The sequence below is a fragment of the Nerophis ophidion genome, linkage group LG09, assembly GCF_033978795.1.
Source record: "Nerophis ophidion isolate RoL-2023_Sa linkage group LG09, RoL_Noph_v1.0, whole genome shotgun sequence".
Lineage (NCBI taxonomy): Eukaryota > Metazoa > Chordata > Actinopteri > Syngnathiformes > Syngnathidae > Nerophis > Nerophis ophidion.
This window is the reverse complement of record NC_084619.1, coordinates 73,694,125-73,711,624: the sequence shown is the minus strand read 5'-3', so window position 1 is coordinate 73,711,624 and position 17,500 is coordinate 73,694,125. Positions and strand designations below refer to the sequence as shown.

The 17,500-nt window shown below is 41.7% G+C and overlaps 1 protein-coding gene across 1 annotated transcript in view; it reads right to left on the bottom strand.

Annotated features, from left to right (window-relative positions):
- The window catches only part of LOC133559722 (calcium-activated potassium channel subunit alpha-1a-like), a 572,272-nt gene that overhangs the window by 185 nt on the left and 554,587 nt on the right, over positions 1 to 17,500 (bottom strand). Inside the window, exon 35 of the mRNA XM_061911767.1 lies at positions 1 to 8,257. This exon is cut by the window's left edge and continues 185 nt beyond it. Coding sequence (XP_061767751.1) covers positions 8,106 to 8,257 — 152 coding nt within the window. The 3' untranslated portion in view covers positions 1 to 8,105. The remainder of the gene's footprint in view (positions 8,258 to 17,500) is intronic.

Here is a 17,500-nt window from a genome sequence, read left to right as displayed (position 1 = left end):
TATAGAACACGTCTGAAAAGAAACAAAAACTAAGCGACCGCTATGTCCAACTCTTGATTTGCTGCGGGTGATCGTGTGACGCCTGAATCGCTCCTTAAAATGCTTTATTATTATTATTATTATTATGATTATTATTAAGACTCCAGTCTCCGCTTGTGTTATATACTTCTCTGATATATATTTATCACGTAAATGATGAAGTGTGGTTGTGTTTGCATCCTTCAGTCATCCTGATTGAAAGAGAAAAGCCACTTTTCGCGATAGTGGGACTCGGGTCCGGGTCCTCCTTAGTGGGGCCTGCCTGGCACGGCCCTGGCATGGAGGCGTTGGAGGTGGATGTTCTCCATGCCAGGGCAAGACTGTCACGTGGAATATAGCCAGTTGGAATGACTGAAAGATGCTCGGCCACAACTCTTCACGGAAACTTCAAAAACAAAACAGGAAACGACGCAAAAGACATAAAAAAACATGACAACAAATCCCAATATTGCGTTCATTTGTGTTGTGTGATTTTGCAGACTTGGTATTATTTTCTTTCCACCTTTAAGGACCTCGGATGTTATATAGAGTCTGTAAACAAAACAAACAATAAAAATGTGACGAAGCTCACAAAATGGAATGTTGTCAGCTCGGGATGCACATTAGGGAAACAAATCAAATCAAATAAAAATAAAATGTCCTCTCCGGTCGTTAACTGAAGTGGTGCTGCTACCTTTTCCGATCAAATTCACACTGACGTTCCAATTTGCGGGATACGGCGGAGCCCCCGAAAAAGGCAAATACCCATCCTTTGAAAATGTGTGATGACCATGGAACAGGAAATATGACTCTGGTTGTTCAGTACAATACAAACAATACAGTTCTTTGATGAGTAGTACCTATAAAACACCACTAGAGGGCAGTATAACATAATCCCCAAAGGGTGATTACTTAAATTGAATTGTAATGTACAGAGCTTAACTTCCTATAAAACGGTAAGATAATCTAAAAACATTTTTTAAAGGTTTGTTTGATTGATTGATTGATACTTTTATTAGTAGATTGCACAGTTGTGAAGTGAATTAGTGAATTATATTTATATAGCGCTTTTCTCTAGTGACTCAAAGCGCTTTGCATAGTGAAACCCAATATCTAAGTTACATTTAAACCTAGTGTGGGTGGCACTGGGAGCAGGTGGGTAAAGTGCCTTGCCCAAGGACACAACGGCAGTGACTAGAATGGCGGAAGCGGGAATCGAACCTGCAACCCTAAAGTTGCTGGCACGGCCACTCTACCAGCCGAGCTATGCCGTACATATTCCGTACAATTGACCACTAAATGGTATTACCCGAATACGTTTTTCAACTTGTTTAAGTCGGGGTCCACGTTAATCAATTCATGGTAATGAATATTCTGAGTTTCATTTGAAAGCGGGTCCGAGTTCATGCCGACGCACATTCACTCGTATTGTATAAATTGCGAAGAGAAGGGCGCGTATTAGAATTGTGTACAATAGGGACTAAATAATTCTGATTTTAAGTTTATAAACCTTGTCTTCTATAAATATCTTCTGGCTTTCATTGATTGATTGAAACTTGTATTAGTAAATTGCACAGTTCAGTACATATTCCGTACAATTGACCACTAAATGGTAACACCCCAATAAGTTTGTCAACTTGTTTGAAGTCGGGGTCCACGTTAATCAATTCATGGTAATGAATATTCTGAGTTTCAGTTGAAACCGGGTCTGAGTTCATGCCGACAAACATTCACTCGTATCTTATAGATCGCGAGGGGAAGGGCGCGTATTAGAATTGTATTAGAATAGGGAATAAATACTTATGATTTTAAGTATGTAAATTGTGTCCTCTTTAAATATCTTCTAGCTTTCATTGATTGATTGAAACTTGTATTAGTAGAGTGCACAGGATAGTAAATATTCCGTACAATTGACCACTAAATGGTAACACCCGATTAAGTTTTTCAACTTGTTTGAAGTCGGGGTCCACGTTAATCAATTAATGGTAATGAATATTCTGAATTTCAGTTGAAACCAAGTCCGAGTTCATGCCGACAAACATTCACTCGTATCTTATAGATCGCAAGGGGAAGGGCGCGTATTAGAATTGTGTACAATAGGGACTAAATACTTCTGATTTTGAGTTTATAAATCGTTTCATTGATTGATTGAAACTTGTATTAGTAGAGTGCACAGGATGGTAAATATTCCGTACAATTGACCACTAAATGGTAACACCCGAATAAGTTTTTCAACTTGTTTGAAGTCGGTGTCTACGTTAATCAGTTCATGGTAATGAATATTCTGAGTTTCAGTTGAAACCGGGTCCGAGTTCATGCCGACAAACATTCACTCGTATCTTATAGATCACGAGGGGAAGGGTGCGTATTAGAAGAGTTTATAAATCGTTTCATTGATTGATTGAAACTTGTATTAGTAGAGTGCACAGGATAGTAAATATTCCGTACAATTGACCACTAAATGGTAACACCCGATTAAGTTTTTCAACTTGTTTGAAGTCGGTGTCTACGTTAATCAGTTCATGGTAATGAATATTCTGAGTTTCAGTTGAAACCGGGTCCGAGTTCATGCCGACAAACATTCACTCGTATCTTATAGATCACGAGGGGAAGGGTGCGTATTAGAAGAGTTTATAAATCGTTTCATTGATTGATTGAAACTTGTATTAGTAGAGTGCACAGGATAGTAAATATTCCATACAATTGACCACTAAATGGTAAAACCCGATTAAGTTTTTCTACTTGTTTGAAGTCGGGGTCCACGTTAATCAATTCATGGTAATGAATATTCTGACTTTCAGTTGAAACCAAGTCTGAGTTCATGCCGACACACATTCACTCGTATTGTATAGATCGCGAGGGGAAGGGCGCGTATTAGAATTGTGTTAGAATAGATTTTACGTTTGTACATTGCGTCTTCTTTTACCGTATTTTTCGGACTATAAGCCACAGGCTTTTTTCATAGTTTGGCCGGGGGTGCGACTTATACTCAGGAGCGACTTATGTGTGAGATTATTAACACATTACCGTAAAATATCAAATAATAATATTTAGCTAATTCACGTAAGAGACTAGACGTGTAAGATTTTATGGGATTTATGGATTAGGAGTGAGAGATTGTTTGGTAAAGTTATAGCATGTTCTATATCTTATAGTTATTTAAATGACTCTTAGCATAATATGTTAGGTTAACATAGCAATTGGTTATTTATGCTTCATATGAGGTACACTTATTCAGCCTGTTGTTCACTATTCTTTATTTATTTTAAATTGCCTTTCAAATGTCTATTCTTGGTGTTGGCTTTTATCAAATAAATTTCCCCAAAAAATGCGACTTATACTCCAGTGCGACTTATATATGTTTTTCTTCCTTCTTTCTCACGCATTTTCAGCAGGTGCGACTTATACTCTGAAAAATACGGTAAATATTTTCTGGCTTTGATTGATTGATTGATTGAAAGTTGTATTCATAGATTGCACAGTACAGTACATATTCCGTACCGTTGGCCACTAAATGGTAAAACCCGTTCAACTTGTTCATGGTAAATTCCTGGCTCCGGATTAAACGAATACGTCGACAGATTTCTGAGATAGCTATCAATGTCACTCCAATGTTTTTATTTTTAATTGGAACTCAACCAGGAAGTGATAGTACACTTGGAAAGTACTCCAAAAAATAATTTTCAAACTTTTCAGTTGTACAGCCCTTTGAGACGCTTGTGATTTAGGGCTATATAAATAAACATTGATTGATTGATTGATTGAAGAGTAATCGTGATTGAGCTATCCCAAGGCAGTACCTATAAACCACCATCGGGTGGCAATATGCAAACACTTTCCTGTTCCTGCTCGTTTTGATTACTTTTATAACACTTCTAAGTTTTTAAAATTCGACCAACTTTGGAGGCTCCGCTGTACGCAATTATCGTATTTTTTTGATCAAGTCGGAAAAAAATAAAATTAAATACAAATTTGTTTTATCCTGCTTGTGAAATTCCAATTTTTTTAACATCACAGGTTGTGTTTATTTATTTTTTTGTATCTTTTTGCAACTCTTTTGTTTTTAATTGGAACTCAACCAGTGATAGTACACTTGGAAAGTACTCCAAAAAATAATTTTCAAATTTTTCAGTTAAGAGAGGATGTGGTAGGGGCTTGTACAGCCCTTTGAGATGTTTGTGATTTAGGGCTATATAAATAAACATTGATTGATTGATTGATCCATCCATCCATCCATCCATTTTCTACCGCTTATTCCCTTTCGGGGTCGCGGGGGGCGCTGGCGCCTATCTCAGCTACAATCTGGCGGAAGGCAGGGTACACCCTGGACAAGTCGCCACCTCATCGCAGGGCCAACACAGATGGACAGACAACATTCACACTCACATTCACACACTAGGGCCAATTTAGTGTTGCCAATCAACCTATTCCCAGGTGCATGTCTTTGGAAGTGGGAGGAAGCCGGAGTACCCGGAGGGAACCCACGCATTCACGGGGAGAACATGCAAACTCCACACAGAAAGATCCCGAGCCTGGATTTGAACCCAGGACTGCAGGAACTTCGTATTGTGAGGCAGACGCACTAACCCCTCTGCCACCGTGAAGCGTGGATGGAAAAAAAAATGGATGGATGATTGATTGAATAGCAATAGTGATTGAGCTATCTCAAGGCAGTACCTATAAACCACCATCGGGTGGCAATATGCAAACACTTTCCTGTTCCTGCTCGTTTGGACTACTTTTATAACACTTCTAAGACAGTCACCTTAAAGTTTTTAAAATTCGACCAATTTTGGAGGCTCCGCTGTACGCAATTATCGCATTTTTTTGATCAAGTCGGAAAAAAATGAAATAAAATAAAAATTTGTTTTATCCTGCATGTGAAGATCCAATTTTTTTAACATCACGGGTTGTGTTTATTTCTTTTTTTTGTATCTTTTTGCAACTCTCGGTGAAATCTATTGGAGCTACAAGTGTGACGACGATGTAATCACAGTTCAAAGTTCACTCGGGGACAAATGCGCATGAGGCTTCAGTATAGAGAGTTGCACCAACACCCGACAGACGCACATTTAAAGCTTCCCGTTGTTGTTTGTCCGCCCCCTCCCGCCCCGGCCCCCCGATTCCAAAGAGAAGCATGGTTTCACACAAATATCTAACACCATATCAGGTTCTTTCCACCGTGGTTTGGATATCTTACAGCCTATAGGAGGAGAGACACGGCGACGTCTTTATTTATTTAAAAACAAAAGCTCGTCTTTCTTCCGTCTTGGCGCCATAGGGACCTAATTTAGGTCAAACACACAGTAAGGTCGGAGGAAGCGACTATCTTCTATTGTTACTCCTAGATATAGATTTGATATAAGTATAGAACTCTTTAAGCCATTTTTCTCTGTCCGCAGCTAAAAAGCGAGCTAATAGTCCTATTTTTTTAATTCTTTTACCTGCTGAGCTTAGCGTTCTCGGAGGCGAGCTGCCGGGCTGAAGATGGCAAGCTAAAATTTATCAATAAAAATAATCTTATGTTACAAAAAAAAAATATATATATCAGCGTTTCCGAAACTGGGTCAACTGAAGACGTTGACATCCAACGTACGTCAACAACAGACATGAACTTATTACGACAAACTTTTCTGTTGACGTTTCCATTTTGAGTTTGGGAACGCCTTGTATGAAGGGAAAGAACATTTTTTGACGATGGCGCAGTCTGGTTCTAGAAAAATGGATTTCCAAGCTACTGGTGGGGCGCCATCTCATGGTAGCCTAACCCAGAACCAAATCAATTAAATTAGAGGGGTTTACGTGTCAAAATTAGGGCTGTCAAAAATAACAAGCTCACTCATGTGATTAATCACCAAAAATTATTCTGACTTTGGCCTAACCTCGGATGGTTACCTGGTTATTACGTGAATTTAAGGTTTATTCTATACTACACGGTCTAGATCCGTCCTATCTTGCCGATTGTATTGTAGCATATGTCCCGGCAAGAAATCTGCGTTGAAAGAACTCCGGCTTATTAGTGATTACCAGAGCCCCAAAAAAGTCTGCGGGCCATAGAGCGTTTTCTATTCGGGTTCCAGTACTCTGGAACTAAGCTACCACAGTCGAAGCATTTAAGTCCCGTCTTAAAACTCTTTTGTATACTCTAGCCTTTAAACAGACCCCCCTTTCTAGACCAGTTGATCTGCCGTTTCTTTCCTTTTCTACTCTGCCACCCTCTCCATGGATGAAGTACTGGCTGTCCAGAGTCGCATGTGCATCGGCCAGACTCTCACTATTAAGTTAGATCCACTACGGACTGGACTTTCACAATGTTATGCTAGACCCTCTCGACGCCCATTGCAACGGTCTCCCCTAGAGGTCCTCTCCAAAATTTTCCATTGTCATCCCACTGGGTTGAGTTTTTCCTTACCCTGATGTGGGATCTGAACCGAGGATATCGGTGTGGCTTGGGGCTATATAGATAAACATTGATCGATTGATTGATATTACACGGCCAGTCGAAAATTTATGTCAGTTATGCAGGCGAGTAATATTCTGTGATTAATCACAAGTTTTCCAAATTAAAAATATATAGTTTGACAGCACTAATAATATAAACGTATAACTCACCTCGTACAACAGTACCCAGTACCTCTGAGTACCAGCAACAATTACCATGCTGGTGAGTCGCGGTAGTAGTTGGTGTGTAAGAAAAAAAATATATAAAAAAAAATATCGTAGTCATGTGCAAAGAGTTTTCGACCAGCGGTTTTCAGAGTGCAACTTGAAAAACATGTCGCTAAGCTAACTTCGGTCATGTTTAAAGGCTAAATCGATTGATTTTCATTTCCTAAACACCAATGTCTCGCGGTACCTCAACCTACGTGGTTTTTTGGTTCTGCGACGGAGCTCTTAACTCAGAACTCTTGTATCTCAAATTGTGCTGGTTTTTCTCAGCACTGTCCTTCAAACTCATGTTCTTAGCTCCAATGGTTGGAACACAAATGTGTTGTTAGCAACACCCGTTGTTTTGGGGTCGCTCTTAGCAAGTTCACAGTGCCATTCGCCATGTCGACTAAAGGCTGGGATGCTGGTATCTCCAATTTTTGCTTGCAACCATAGCAATTAACCGAGAACAACTTAAGTTGAGGTACGGCTGAATTACGTTCGCCACACTTTGAAAACCACTAGCTTGTGTAGACAAAACTCAAACCCCACAGCTGTCCTTGACTGGCATTGCATCTTCCACCCAACCAGGTTTGAACCGTTCGCAGAGCAGCTTAACTCCTGAGAGTCTTTTTTGTTTTGTTTTAAACATCTGGATTGACAACGGAGAACATCCAAGCCTCCGTGCCAACCCCGTGCCAGGCAGTCTGGTGCGGTCAAGGGAGGACCCGTTCCATGCCCACTTTTACGCGATACGTGGCATTTCTTTTCATCAACTCTGTGATCTCTGCTGCTGCTCGTTCAAACACGGTTGGGTTCGGGTACGGATGCGAGGTCTTTTTTGAGCTTACTCCAGACAAACCCGCCCGCCGAATGAAAGCATGTCCATGAAAGACGATAGGAGCTTACTGATAGTTAGGGATCCCGGTCTTGTCTCCAATCCGAGACCCACAGTTCCTTGGCGGGGAACTTGGTTTTAGTGCAAATAGAACAGAAGTACGCAGGATGGAGAAACGAAATGAGCCCAGCTGCTTGGAAGAGTCCGCTTGGATCTTTGGGTCCTGACGATGCAACCCTCATCCTCCTTAGAGCCTCAGTGGAGTCGGGTCACAAACAAACTATTGCAAAGAGTTACAGGAAGTACTGTCTTTCTTCTCCTTCCTTGGTTGTTCTTTTTCTTCTTTTCATCCTCGTCGCTGTCCAATCCTAAATCAATAATAATTCCAAAAAGTGCTAAGGAGGGGGAGGAGGGGCTGTACAATGCGTGTTTGATTGTCATTATGTACATCTCTATGGATACATCAATAAATAAAACAATGTCCAAAGAGCATGGAAGTAACATTAAAAGGTATACACATAGGAGGTCCCGACCAATCAGTTCTTCGATCCTCAACGCTCCTCCAACGGTGCTCGTGAAAACGAGAGCAGTTCAAAAGGGTTCAGCATTCATCTTCGACTTCTCTGATCGGTGGAATCAGACTACTGGTGGATTTGTATTGGTTGACTTGGTTGACCATGTGAGTGCTCATGGGCTTGATCTGAATGTTCCGTGGGTAGGCGTTGTCCGCTTCATCTGTAAACCATTTCTTTTCTGAAGGGGGCGACACACAGGGAAGAAGAGACCACTGTTAGCGTAGAAGAAAACAACCTCGGTTTTACTTCTAGGATTATTTTATGTCGCTCAGGTGCACACGCAAACTTCTGTTTGAGTCATTTGTCAATGGATGTTCTCATTTTTCCTGATCATTCTATTCTCGGGGCATTCAATCACAACTGGACTGTTCAGTTTGTCTTAGAAGACCTGTGTATTGGTCAGATCTGGACTCGCCAATGCTTATCGACTCAGATCCGACCAATGCGCATATACTTCGATTGATCAAATCAAAGTCTATGATCTGATTTGGTCCAATCTAGTCTGACAAATGCTCATAGAGTTGGATCCGACCAATGCGCATAGACTTTGATTGATCAAATCAAAGTCTATTATCTGATTTCGTCTGATCTAGTCTGACAAATGCTCATAGACTTGAATCCGACCAATGCGCATAGACTTTGATTGATCAAATCGAAGTCAGTGATTTGACTTGGTCTGATCTCGTCGATTTAGATCTGACCAATGCGCATATACTTCGATTGATCAAATCAAAGTCTATGATCTGATTTTGTCTGATCTAGTCTGACAAATGCTCATAGACTTGAATCAGACCAATGCACATAGACTTTGATTGATCAAATCAAAGTCTATTATCTGATTTCGTCTGATCTAGTCTGACAAATGCTCATAGACTTGACTCCGACCAATGCGCATAGACTTTGTTTGATCAGATCGAAGTCAGTGATTTGACTTGGTCTGATCTCGTCGACTTAGATCTGACCAATGCGCATATACTTCGAGTGATCAAATCAAAGTCTACGATCTGATTTGGTCCAATCTAGTCTGACAAATGCTCATAGAGTTTGATCCGACCAATGCGCATAGACTTTGATTGATCAAATCGAAGTCAGTGATTTGACTTGGTCTGAACTCGTCGACTTAGATCCGACCAATGCGCATATACTTCGATTGATCAAATCAAAGTCTATGATCTGATTTGGTCCAATCTAGTCTGACAAATGCTCATAGAGTTGGATCCGACCAATGCGCATAGACTTTGATTGATCAAATCAAAGTCTATTATCTGATTTCGCTTGATCTTGTCTGACAAATGCTCACAGACTTGAATCCGACCTATGCACATAGACTTGGATTGATCAAATCAAAGTCTATGATCTGATTTCGTCTGATCTAGTCTGACAAATGCTCATACACTTGAATCAGATTTGATTGATCAAATCGAAGTCAATGATTTGACTTGGTCTGATCTCGTCGACTTAGATCTGACCAATGCGCATATACTTCGATTGATCATATCAATGTCTATGATCTGATTTGGTCCAATCTAGTCTGACAAATGCTCATAGAGTTGGATCCAACCAATGCGCATAGACTTTGATTGATCAAATCAAAGTCTATTATCTGATTTTGTCTGATCTAGTCCGACAAATGCTCATAGACTTGAATCCGACCAATGCGCATAGACTGATTGATCAAATCGAAGTCAGTGATTTGATTTGGTCTGATCTCGTCTGACCAATGCTCATAGACTTAGATTGGTCGGATCTCGTCTGACCAATGCTCATAGACTTAGATTGGTCAGATCTAGTTTGACCAATGCTCATAGACCTACATTGGTCGGGATCTAGTCTAACCAAGTCATAGACTTAGATTGGTCAGGATCTAGTCTAAACAATGCTCGTAGACTTAGATTGACCAGATGTAGTCTAAGCAATGCTCAGAGACTTCAATTGGTCAGATTTAGTCTAACCATTCGTCAAACACTTAGTCTGACCAATGCTGTCAGTCTACAAGCAAGAACTGATGAGAGATGAAACGTTTTCCAAGACTAACTGAAAAGTCCAGTGGCAATCCATTAGATTCCCCAAGAGTCGTTGTTTGTTCTTAAAAACTGAGATTTTCGAAAACTGCAACTACAAGAAATAATTTCCAAAGCTCTAAGTTTGTGTGTAAATGAGGACATTTTTTGGGGGCGTAACTCTCTGATGTATTTAACCTGAATTTATTCGGAATAATTCATTTACGGTAGTTATTGAGACTGTGAGTTTTTCCTTGTCTCTGTGGTCAATGTACTTGTGCTTCAGTTGGTTTCTTTGATGTACGTAATGAGGACCTGTCCTATTGGTGTCTGCAAATACATTTTGTGAATTAGGGTTAAAGAAAGAAATGTCATATTTGATTTAAAAAATGGGCTTTACGGAAAAACTCAGCTAATTAGTCTTCTGATCCGCAAAATAGCTTTTGAGAGCCAACCAATATTCAGTTCACAATGAAATCTTAAACATGATTAGATAATGTATTTAAAACAAAGGTTTGATTCCTAGTAAGATTCTGAGAACTTATTGGGTATTTACTGTGGGAAGTGTTATGATCCCGGATCATATTTTGATTAGATTTTTGAGTCTTTTTGAGTTTTCTGTTGGTTTTGGACTCCTTTGGTTCCTGTTTGTGCACCTCTCAGTTGGCATCGTTTATGGTTGGACGGGAGCGAAAGCATTTGCCAAGAATGTTTTCATTAATCAAGAACGAAAGTCGGAGGTACGTTTATGGTCGTAGTTCCGACCATAAACGATGCCCACTGAGAGGTGCACAAACAAGAACCGAAGGAGTCCAAAACCAAAACGACTCAAAAATCTAATCAAATGATGATCCAGGCATGCGGATCATAACAGGAAGAGGGTTCATATGGTCACATTCGTTGCGGTTTACCTGACACATGAAACGTGACAAATTTGGGGGGGTGCGCTAGCCACTTTAGAAGCCAAATGACAGTAGAGTGCTGCATATTGTAAAATGCGTTTTGTGGCAATTCTAACAATGGCCACAGCGTCAGTTGCTATGTAGAGTGGCGCTTTCCATCCTTTTCAGAAGACTGCGGTGCAAAAATAACCCCCACCTTCCCCAGAAATGGGGCCGTATGAATCATTTTCCATCTGGGTGTCCCTTCCTTTGGGCAAAAGTTGGACAAACTCAAATTTAAACTTGGCTATGTGGAGCATGGTGTGCATAAGCGTGAGTTGTGCGGCGTAAGTACGAGAGTCGCGTCACGCCTCCGGGGTTGAGCGACATGTCTGCCATCTCTCCAGCCGATACGGAAATTGTGTGGCCTGGAAGGTGCCCAGGTTTAGGAGGAGGGATCATACCCTCACCAATTTAATGCTTAAAATGGGTCAGTCTTAGTGTGACTGGCGGCATCAGGAGGATATAAATCACTCTGACCTAGGGCCGTGGTCAAAAGTTTGCATACACTTGTAAAGAACGTAATGTCACGGCTGTCTTGAGTTTCCAATCATTTCTACAACTCTTGTTTTTTTGTGATAGAATGATTGGAGAACATACTTGTCGGTCACCAAAAAACATTTGTGAAGTTTGGACCACACCTGCTGGGTCAAAAGTATACGTACAGCAATGTTAATATTTGCTTACATGTCCCTTGGCAAGTTTCACTGCAATAAGTCGCTTTTGGTAGCTTCTGCTTGCATTGTTGACCACTCCTCTTGACAAAATTGGTGCAGTTCTCTCTCCTTTGAGTTTTAATGAAATTAAACAATGGATGTCCGCTAATTTTTTGCAACTTAACGCCAAAAAAACAGAAATGCTGATTATCAGTCCTGCTAGACACCGACCTCCATTTAATAATACAACTTTAACATTTGACAACCAAATAATAAAACAAGGTGACTCGGTAAAAAATCTGGGTATTATCTTCGACCCAACTCTCTCCTTTGAGTCACACATTAAAAGCATTACTAAAATGGCCTTCTTTCATCTCCGTAACATCGCTAAAATTCGCTCCATTTTGTCCACTAACGACGCGGAGATCATTATCCATGCGTTTGTTACGCCTCGTCTCGATTACTGTAACGTATTATTTTCGGGTCCCCCCATGTCTAGCATTAAAAGTTTACAGTTGGTACAAAATGCGGCTGCTAGACTTTTGACAAGAACAAGAAAGTTTGATCATATTACGCCTGTACTGTATATACCATTATATACATATATACATACATATATACCTATACTGTATATACCTTTATATACATATATACATACATATATACCTATACTGTATATAAATTTATATACATAAATACATACATATATACCTATACTGTATATACCTTTATATACATATATACATACATATATACCTATACATATATACCTTTATATACATATATACATACATATATACCTATACTGTATATACCTTTATATACATATATACATACATATATACCTATACTGTATATACCTTTATATACATATATACATACATATATACCTATACTGTATATACCTTTATATACATATATACATACATATATACCTATACTGTATATACCTTTATATACATATATACATACATATATACCTATACTGTATATACCTTTATATACATATATACCTATACTGGCTCACCTGCACTGGCTTCCTGTGCACTTAAGATGTGACTTTAAGGTTTTACTACTTACGTATAAAATACTACACGGTCTAGCTCCAGCCTATCTTGCCGATTGTATTGTACCATATGTCCCGGCAAGAAATCTGCCTTCAAAAGACTCCAGCTTATTAGTGATTCCTAGAGCCCAAAAAAAGTCTGCGGGCTATAGAGCATTTTCCGTTCGGGCTCCAGTACTCTGGAATGCCCTCCCGGTAACAGTTCGAGATGCTACCTCAGTAGAAGCATTTAAGTCTCACCTTAAAACTCATCTGTATACTCTAGCCTTTAAATAGACCTCCTTTTTAGACCAGTTGATCTGCTGCTTCTTTTCTTTTTCTCCTCTGTCTCCCCCTCCCTTGTGGAGGGGGTCCGGTCCGATGACCATGGATGAAGTACTGGCTGTCCAGAGTCGAGACCCAGGATGGACCGCTTGTCGGGACCCAGGATGGACCGCTTGTCGAGACCCAGGATGGACCGTTCGCCTGTGTATCGGTTGGGGACATCTCTACGCTGCTGATCCGACTCCGCTTGGGATGGTTTCCTGTGGACGGGACTCTCGCTGCTGTCTTGGATCCGCTTTGAACTGAACTCTCGAGGCTGTGTTGGAGCCACTATGGATTGAACTTTCACAGTATCATGTTAGACCCGCTCGACATCCATTGCTTCCGGTCCCCTAGGGGGGGAGGGTTGCCCACAAATGAGGTCCTCTCCAAGGTTCTCATAGTCATCATTGTCACTGGCGTCCCACTGGGTGTGAGTTCTCCTTGCCCTTATGTGGGTTCTTCCGAGGATGTCGTAGTGGCTTGTACAGTCCTTTGAGACATGTGTGATTTAGGGCTATACAAATAAACATTGATTGATTGATTTATTGAGTTCAGCTAAATTTGTTGGTTTTTGGACATGGACTTGTTTCTTCAGCATTGTCATCAGTTTAAGTCAGGACTTTGGGAAGGCCATTCTAAAAACTTAATTCTTGCCTGATTTATCCATTCCTTTACCACTTTTGACGTGTGTTTGGGGACATTTTCCTGTTGGAACACCCAACTGCGCCCAAGACCCAACTTCCGGGCTAATGATTTTAGGTTGTCCTGAAGAATTTGGAGGGAATCCTCCTTTTTCAATGTCCCGTTTACTCTCTGTAAAGCACCAGTTCCTTCGGCAGTAAAACAGGCCCAGAGCATAATACTTCCACCACCATGCTTGACGGTAGGTTTGGTGTTCCTGGGATTAAAGGCCTTAACAAACTCCCTTCTTGTCTCTCATGGACACACACCTGTTGTTGTTGACTTTGGACTAGCGACTGCACAACACATCAAGGCCGCGGAACAGAGACACACTACGGGCTTACACACACACACATCCACAAATATATACGCCACACATACACACCCCACCCCCCTAACCCAACACCCTCGACGTGAATCCCATAGGGGTGATGAATGGATGGTCAGCGCCTGAGAGCTGCGGCCTACCATCACGACCCCGAACTCCCTTCCTTCTGTTGCTAGATATCTCGAGATGTATGTTGTAATATGAATACGTGCTTTGCTATGGAGGTTTTTTCCCACTCCAGACTGGGCCCCTTTAGGAAAGTTCTGTGGTCAGATGGAACAAAAATTTTGCTGTTTGGCCACAACACCCAGCAATATGCTTGCAGGAGAAAAAAGGTGAGACCTTTAATCCCCAAGTACACCACACCTACTATCAAGCATGGTGGTGGTAGTATTATGCTCTGGGCCTATTTTGCTGGAACTGGTGCTTTACAAAGAGAAAAAAGGAGAATTACCTCCAAATTCTTCAGGACAACCTAAAATCATCAGCCCGGAGGTTGGATCTTGGGCACAGTTGTGTGTTCCAACAGGACTTTGAGACACTTGTGATTTAGGGCTAAAAGGAATGGCTCAATAAGGCTAGAATTAAGGTTTTAGAATGGTCTTCCCAAAGTCCTGACTTAAACGTGTGGACAATGCTGAAGAAACAAGTCCATGTCAGAAAACCAACACATTTAGCTGAACTGTACCAATTTTGTCAAGAGGAGTGGTCAAAAATTCAACCAAAAGCGTGTGGATGGCTATGAAAAATGCCTTATTGCAGTGAAACTTGCCAAGGGACATGTAAGCAAATATTAACATTGCTGTATGTATATGTGGGGGGGGCAGTCGACGGCGGGGCAGGGCACGCTGCAGCCCTGCCCAAGATGGCGGCAAGGAGGCGGAGAATGCGGCGGGGCGTGGCGGGAGTGACGCCGCCGCAGTGGCTCACACACCGGGAAACTATTAACATTTCTCCTGATGCTGCATAAAAGGGGAGGACGAGGAGAGATTGGGGCGGAAGGAGTTGGAGACCCTGCAAGAACGGAGGAAGAGCGGCAGCAGCGAAAGAGAGAACGGCGCACGAGAGATGACGACGCGGTTGACTGAAAGAGCGACCGAGGAAAGGAGCTGAAAGAGCGATCCGAGCTGCAGAAAAGCTTTATTGAAAAATAAAGAGTCAAACCTTGTGCAAAAGCAATGTCCTTCCTGGGTGGTCAGTAGAACCCGAGCAGAAACTTTTAACATTTCTTCTGATGCTGCATAAAAGGGGAGGAAGAGGAGAGATCGGGGCGGAAGGAGTTGGAGAGCCTGCAAGAACGGAGGAAGAGCGGCAGCAGCGAAAGAGAGAACAGCGCACGATGTCCTTCCTGGGTGGTCAGTGGAACCCGAGCGGAAACTATTAACATTTCTCCTGATGCTGCATAAAAGGGGAGGACGAGGAGAGATCGAGGCGGAAGGAGTTAGAGAGCCTGCAAGAACGATGGAAGAGCGGCAGCAGCGAAAGAGAGAACAGCGCACTATGTCCTTCCTGGGTGGTCAGTGGAACCCGAGCGGAAACTATTAACATTTCTCCTGATGCTGCATAAAAGGGGAGGACGAGCAGAGATCGGGGCGGAAGGAGTTGGAGAGCCTGCAAGAACGATGGAAGAGCGGCAGCAGCGAAAGAGAGAACGGCGCACGAGAGATGACGACGCGGTTGGCTGAAAGAGCGACCGAGGAGAGGAGCTGAAAGAGCGATCCGAGCTGCAGAAAAGCTTTATTGGAAAATAAAGAGTCAAACCTTGTGCAAAAGCAATGTCCTTCCTGGGTGGTCAGTGGAACCCAAGCGGCGACAGGGAATGTCGTCCACAGTATACTTTTGACCCAGCAGATTTGCTCACATGTTCCGTAGACCCATAATAAATTTATAAAAGAACCAAACTTCATGATTTTTTTTTTTTGTGACCAACAAGTCACGGTTGGCTGAAAGAGTGACCGGGGTGAGGAGCTGAAAGAGCGATCTGAGCTGCAGAAAAGCTTTATTGAAAAATAAAGAGTCAAACCTTGTGCAAAAGCAATGTCCTTCCTGGGTGGTCAGTGGAACCCGAGTGGCGACAGGGAAAGTCGTCCACAGTATACTTTTGACCCAGCTGATTTGCTCACATGTTCAGTAGACCCATAATAAATTTATAAAAGAACCAAACTTCATGATTTTTTTTTTTTTGTGACCAACAAGTCCCGGTTGGCTGAAAGAGTGACCGAGGTGAGGAGCTAAAAGAGCGATCTGAGCTGCAGAACAGAAAAGCTTTATTAAAAATAAAGAGTCAAACCTTGTGCAAAACCAATGTCCTTCCTGGGTGGTCATTGGAACCCGAGCGGCGACAGGGAAAGTCGTCCACAGTATACTTTTGACCCAGCAGGTTTGCTCACATGTTCCGTAGACCCATAGTAAATTTATAAAAGAACCAAACTTCATGATTTTTTTTTTTTTTTGTGACCAACAAGTCACGGTTGGCTGAAAGAGTGACCGAGGTGAGGAGCTGAAAGAGCGATCCGAGCTGCAGAAAAGCTTTATTAAAAAATAAAGAGTCAAACCTTGTGCAAAAGCAATGTCCTTCCTGGGTGGTCAGTGGAACCCAAGCGGCGACAGGGAATGTCGTCCACAGTATACTTTTGACCCAGCAGATTTGCTCACATGTTCCGTAGACCCATAATAAATTTATAAAAGAACCAAACTTCATGATTTTTTTTTTTTTGTGACCAACAAGTCACGGTTGGCTGAAAGAGTGACCGGGGTGAGGAGCTGAAAGAGCGATCTGAGCTGCAGAAAAGCTTTATTGAAAAATAAAGAGTCAAACCTTGTGCAAAAGCAATGTCCTTCCTGGGTTGTCAGTGGAACCCGAGCGGCGACAGGGAAAGTTGTCCACAGTATACTTTTGACTCAGCAGATTTGCTCACATTTTCAGTAGACCCATAATAAATTTATAAAAGAACCAAACTTCATGATTTTTTTTTTTTGTGACCAACAAGTCACGGTTGGCTGAAAGAGTGACCGAGGTGAGGAGCCGAAAGAGCGATCTGAGCTGCAGAAAAGCTTTATTGAAAAATAAAGAGTCAAACCTTGTGCAAAAGCAATGTCCTTCCTGGGTGGTCAGTGGAACCCGAGCTGCGACACGAAAAGTTGTCCACAGTATACTTTTGAACCGGCAGATTTGCTCACATGTTCCGTTGACCCATAATAAATTTATAAAAGAACCAAACTTCATGATTTTTTTTTTTGTGACCAACAAGTCACGGTTGGCTGAAAGAGTGACCGAGGTGAGGAGCTGGAAGAGCGATCTGAGCTGCAGAAAAGCTTTACTGAAAAATAAAGAGTCAAACCTTGTGCAAAAGCAATGTCCTTCCTGGGTGGTCAGTGGAACCCGAGCGGCGACAGGAAAAGTCGTCCACAGTATACTTTTGACCCAGCAGATTTGCTCACAT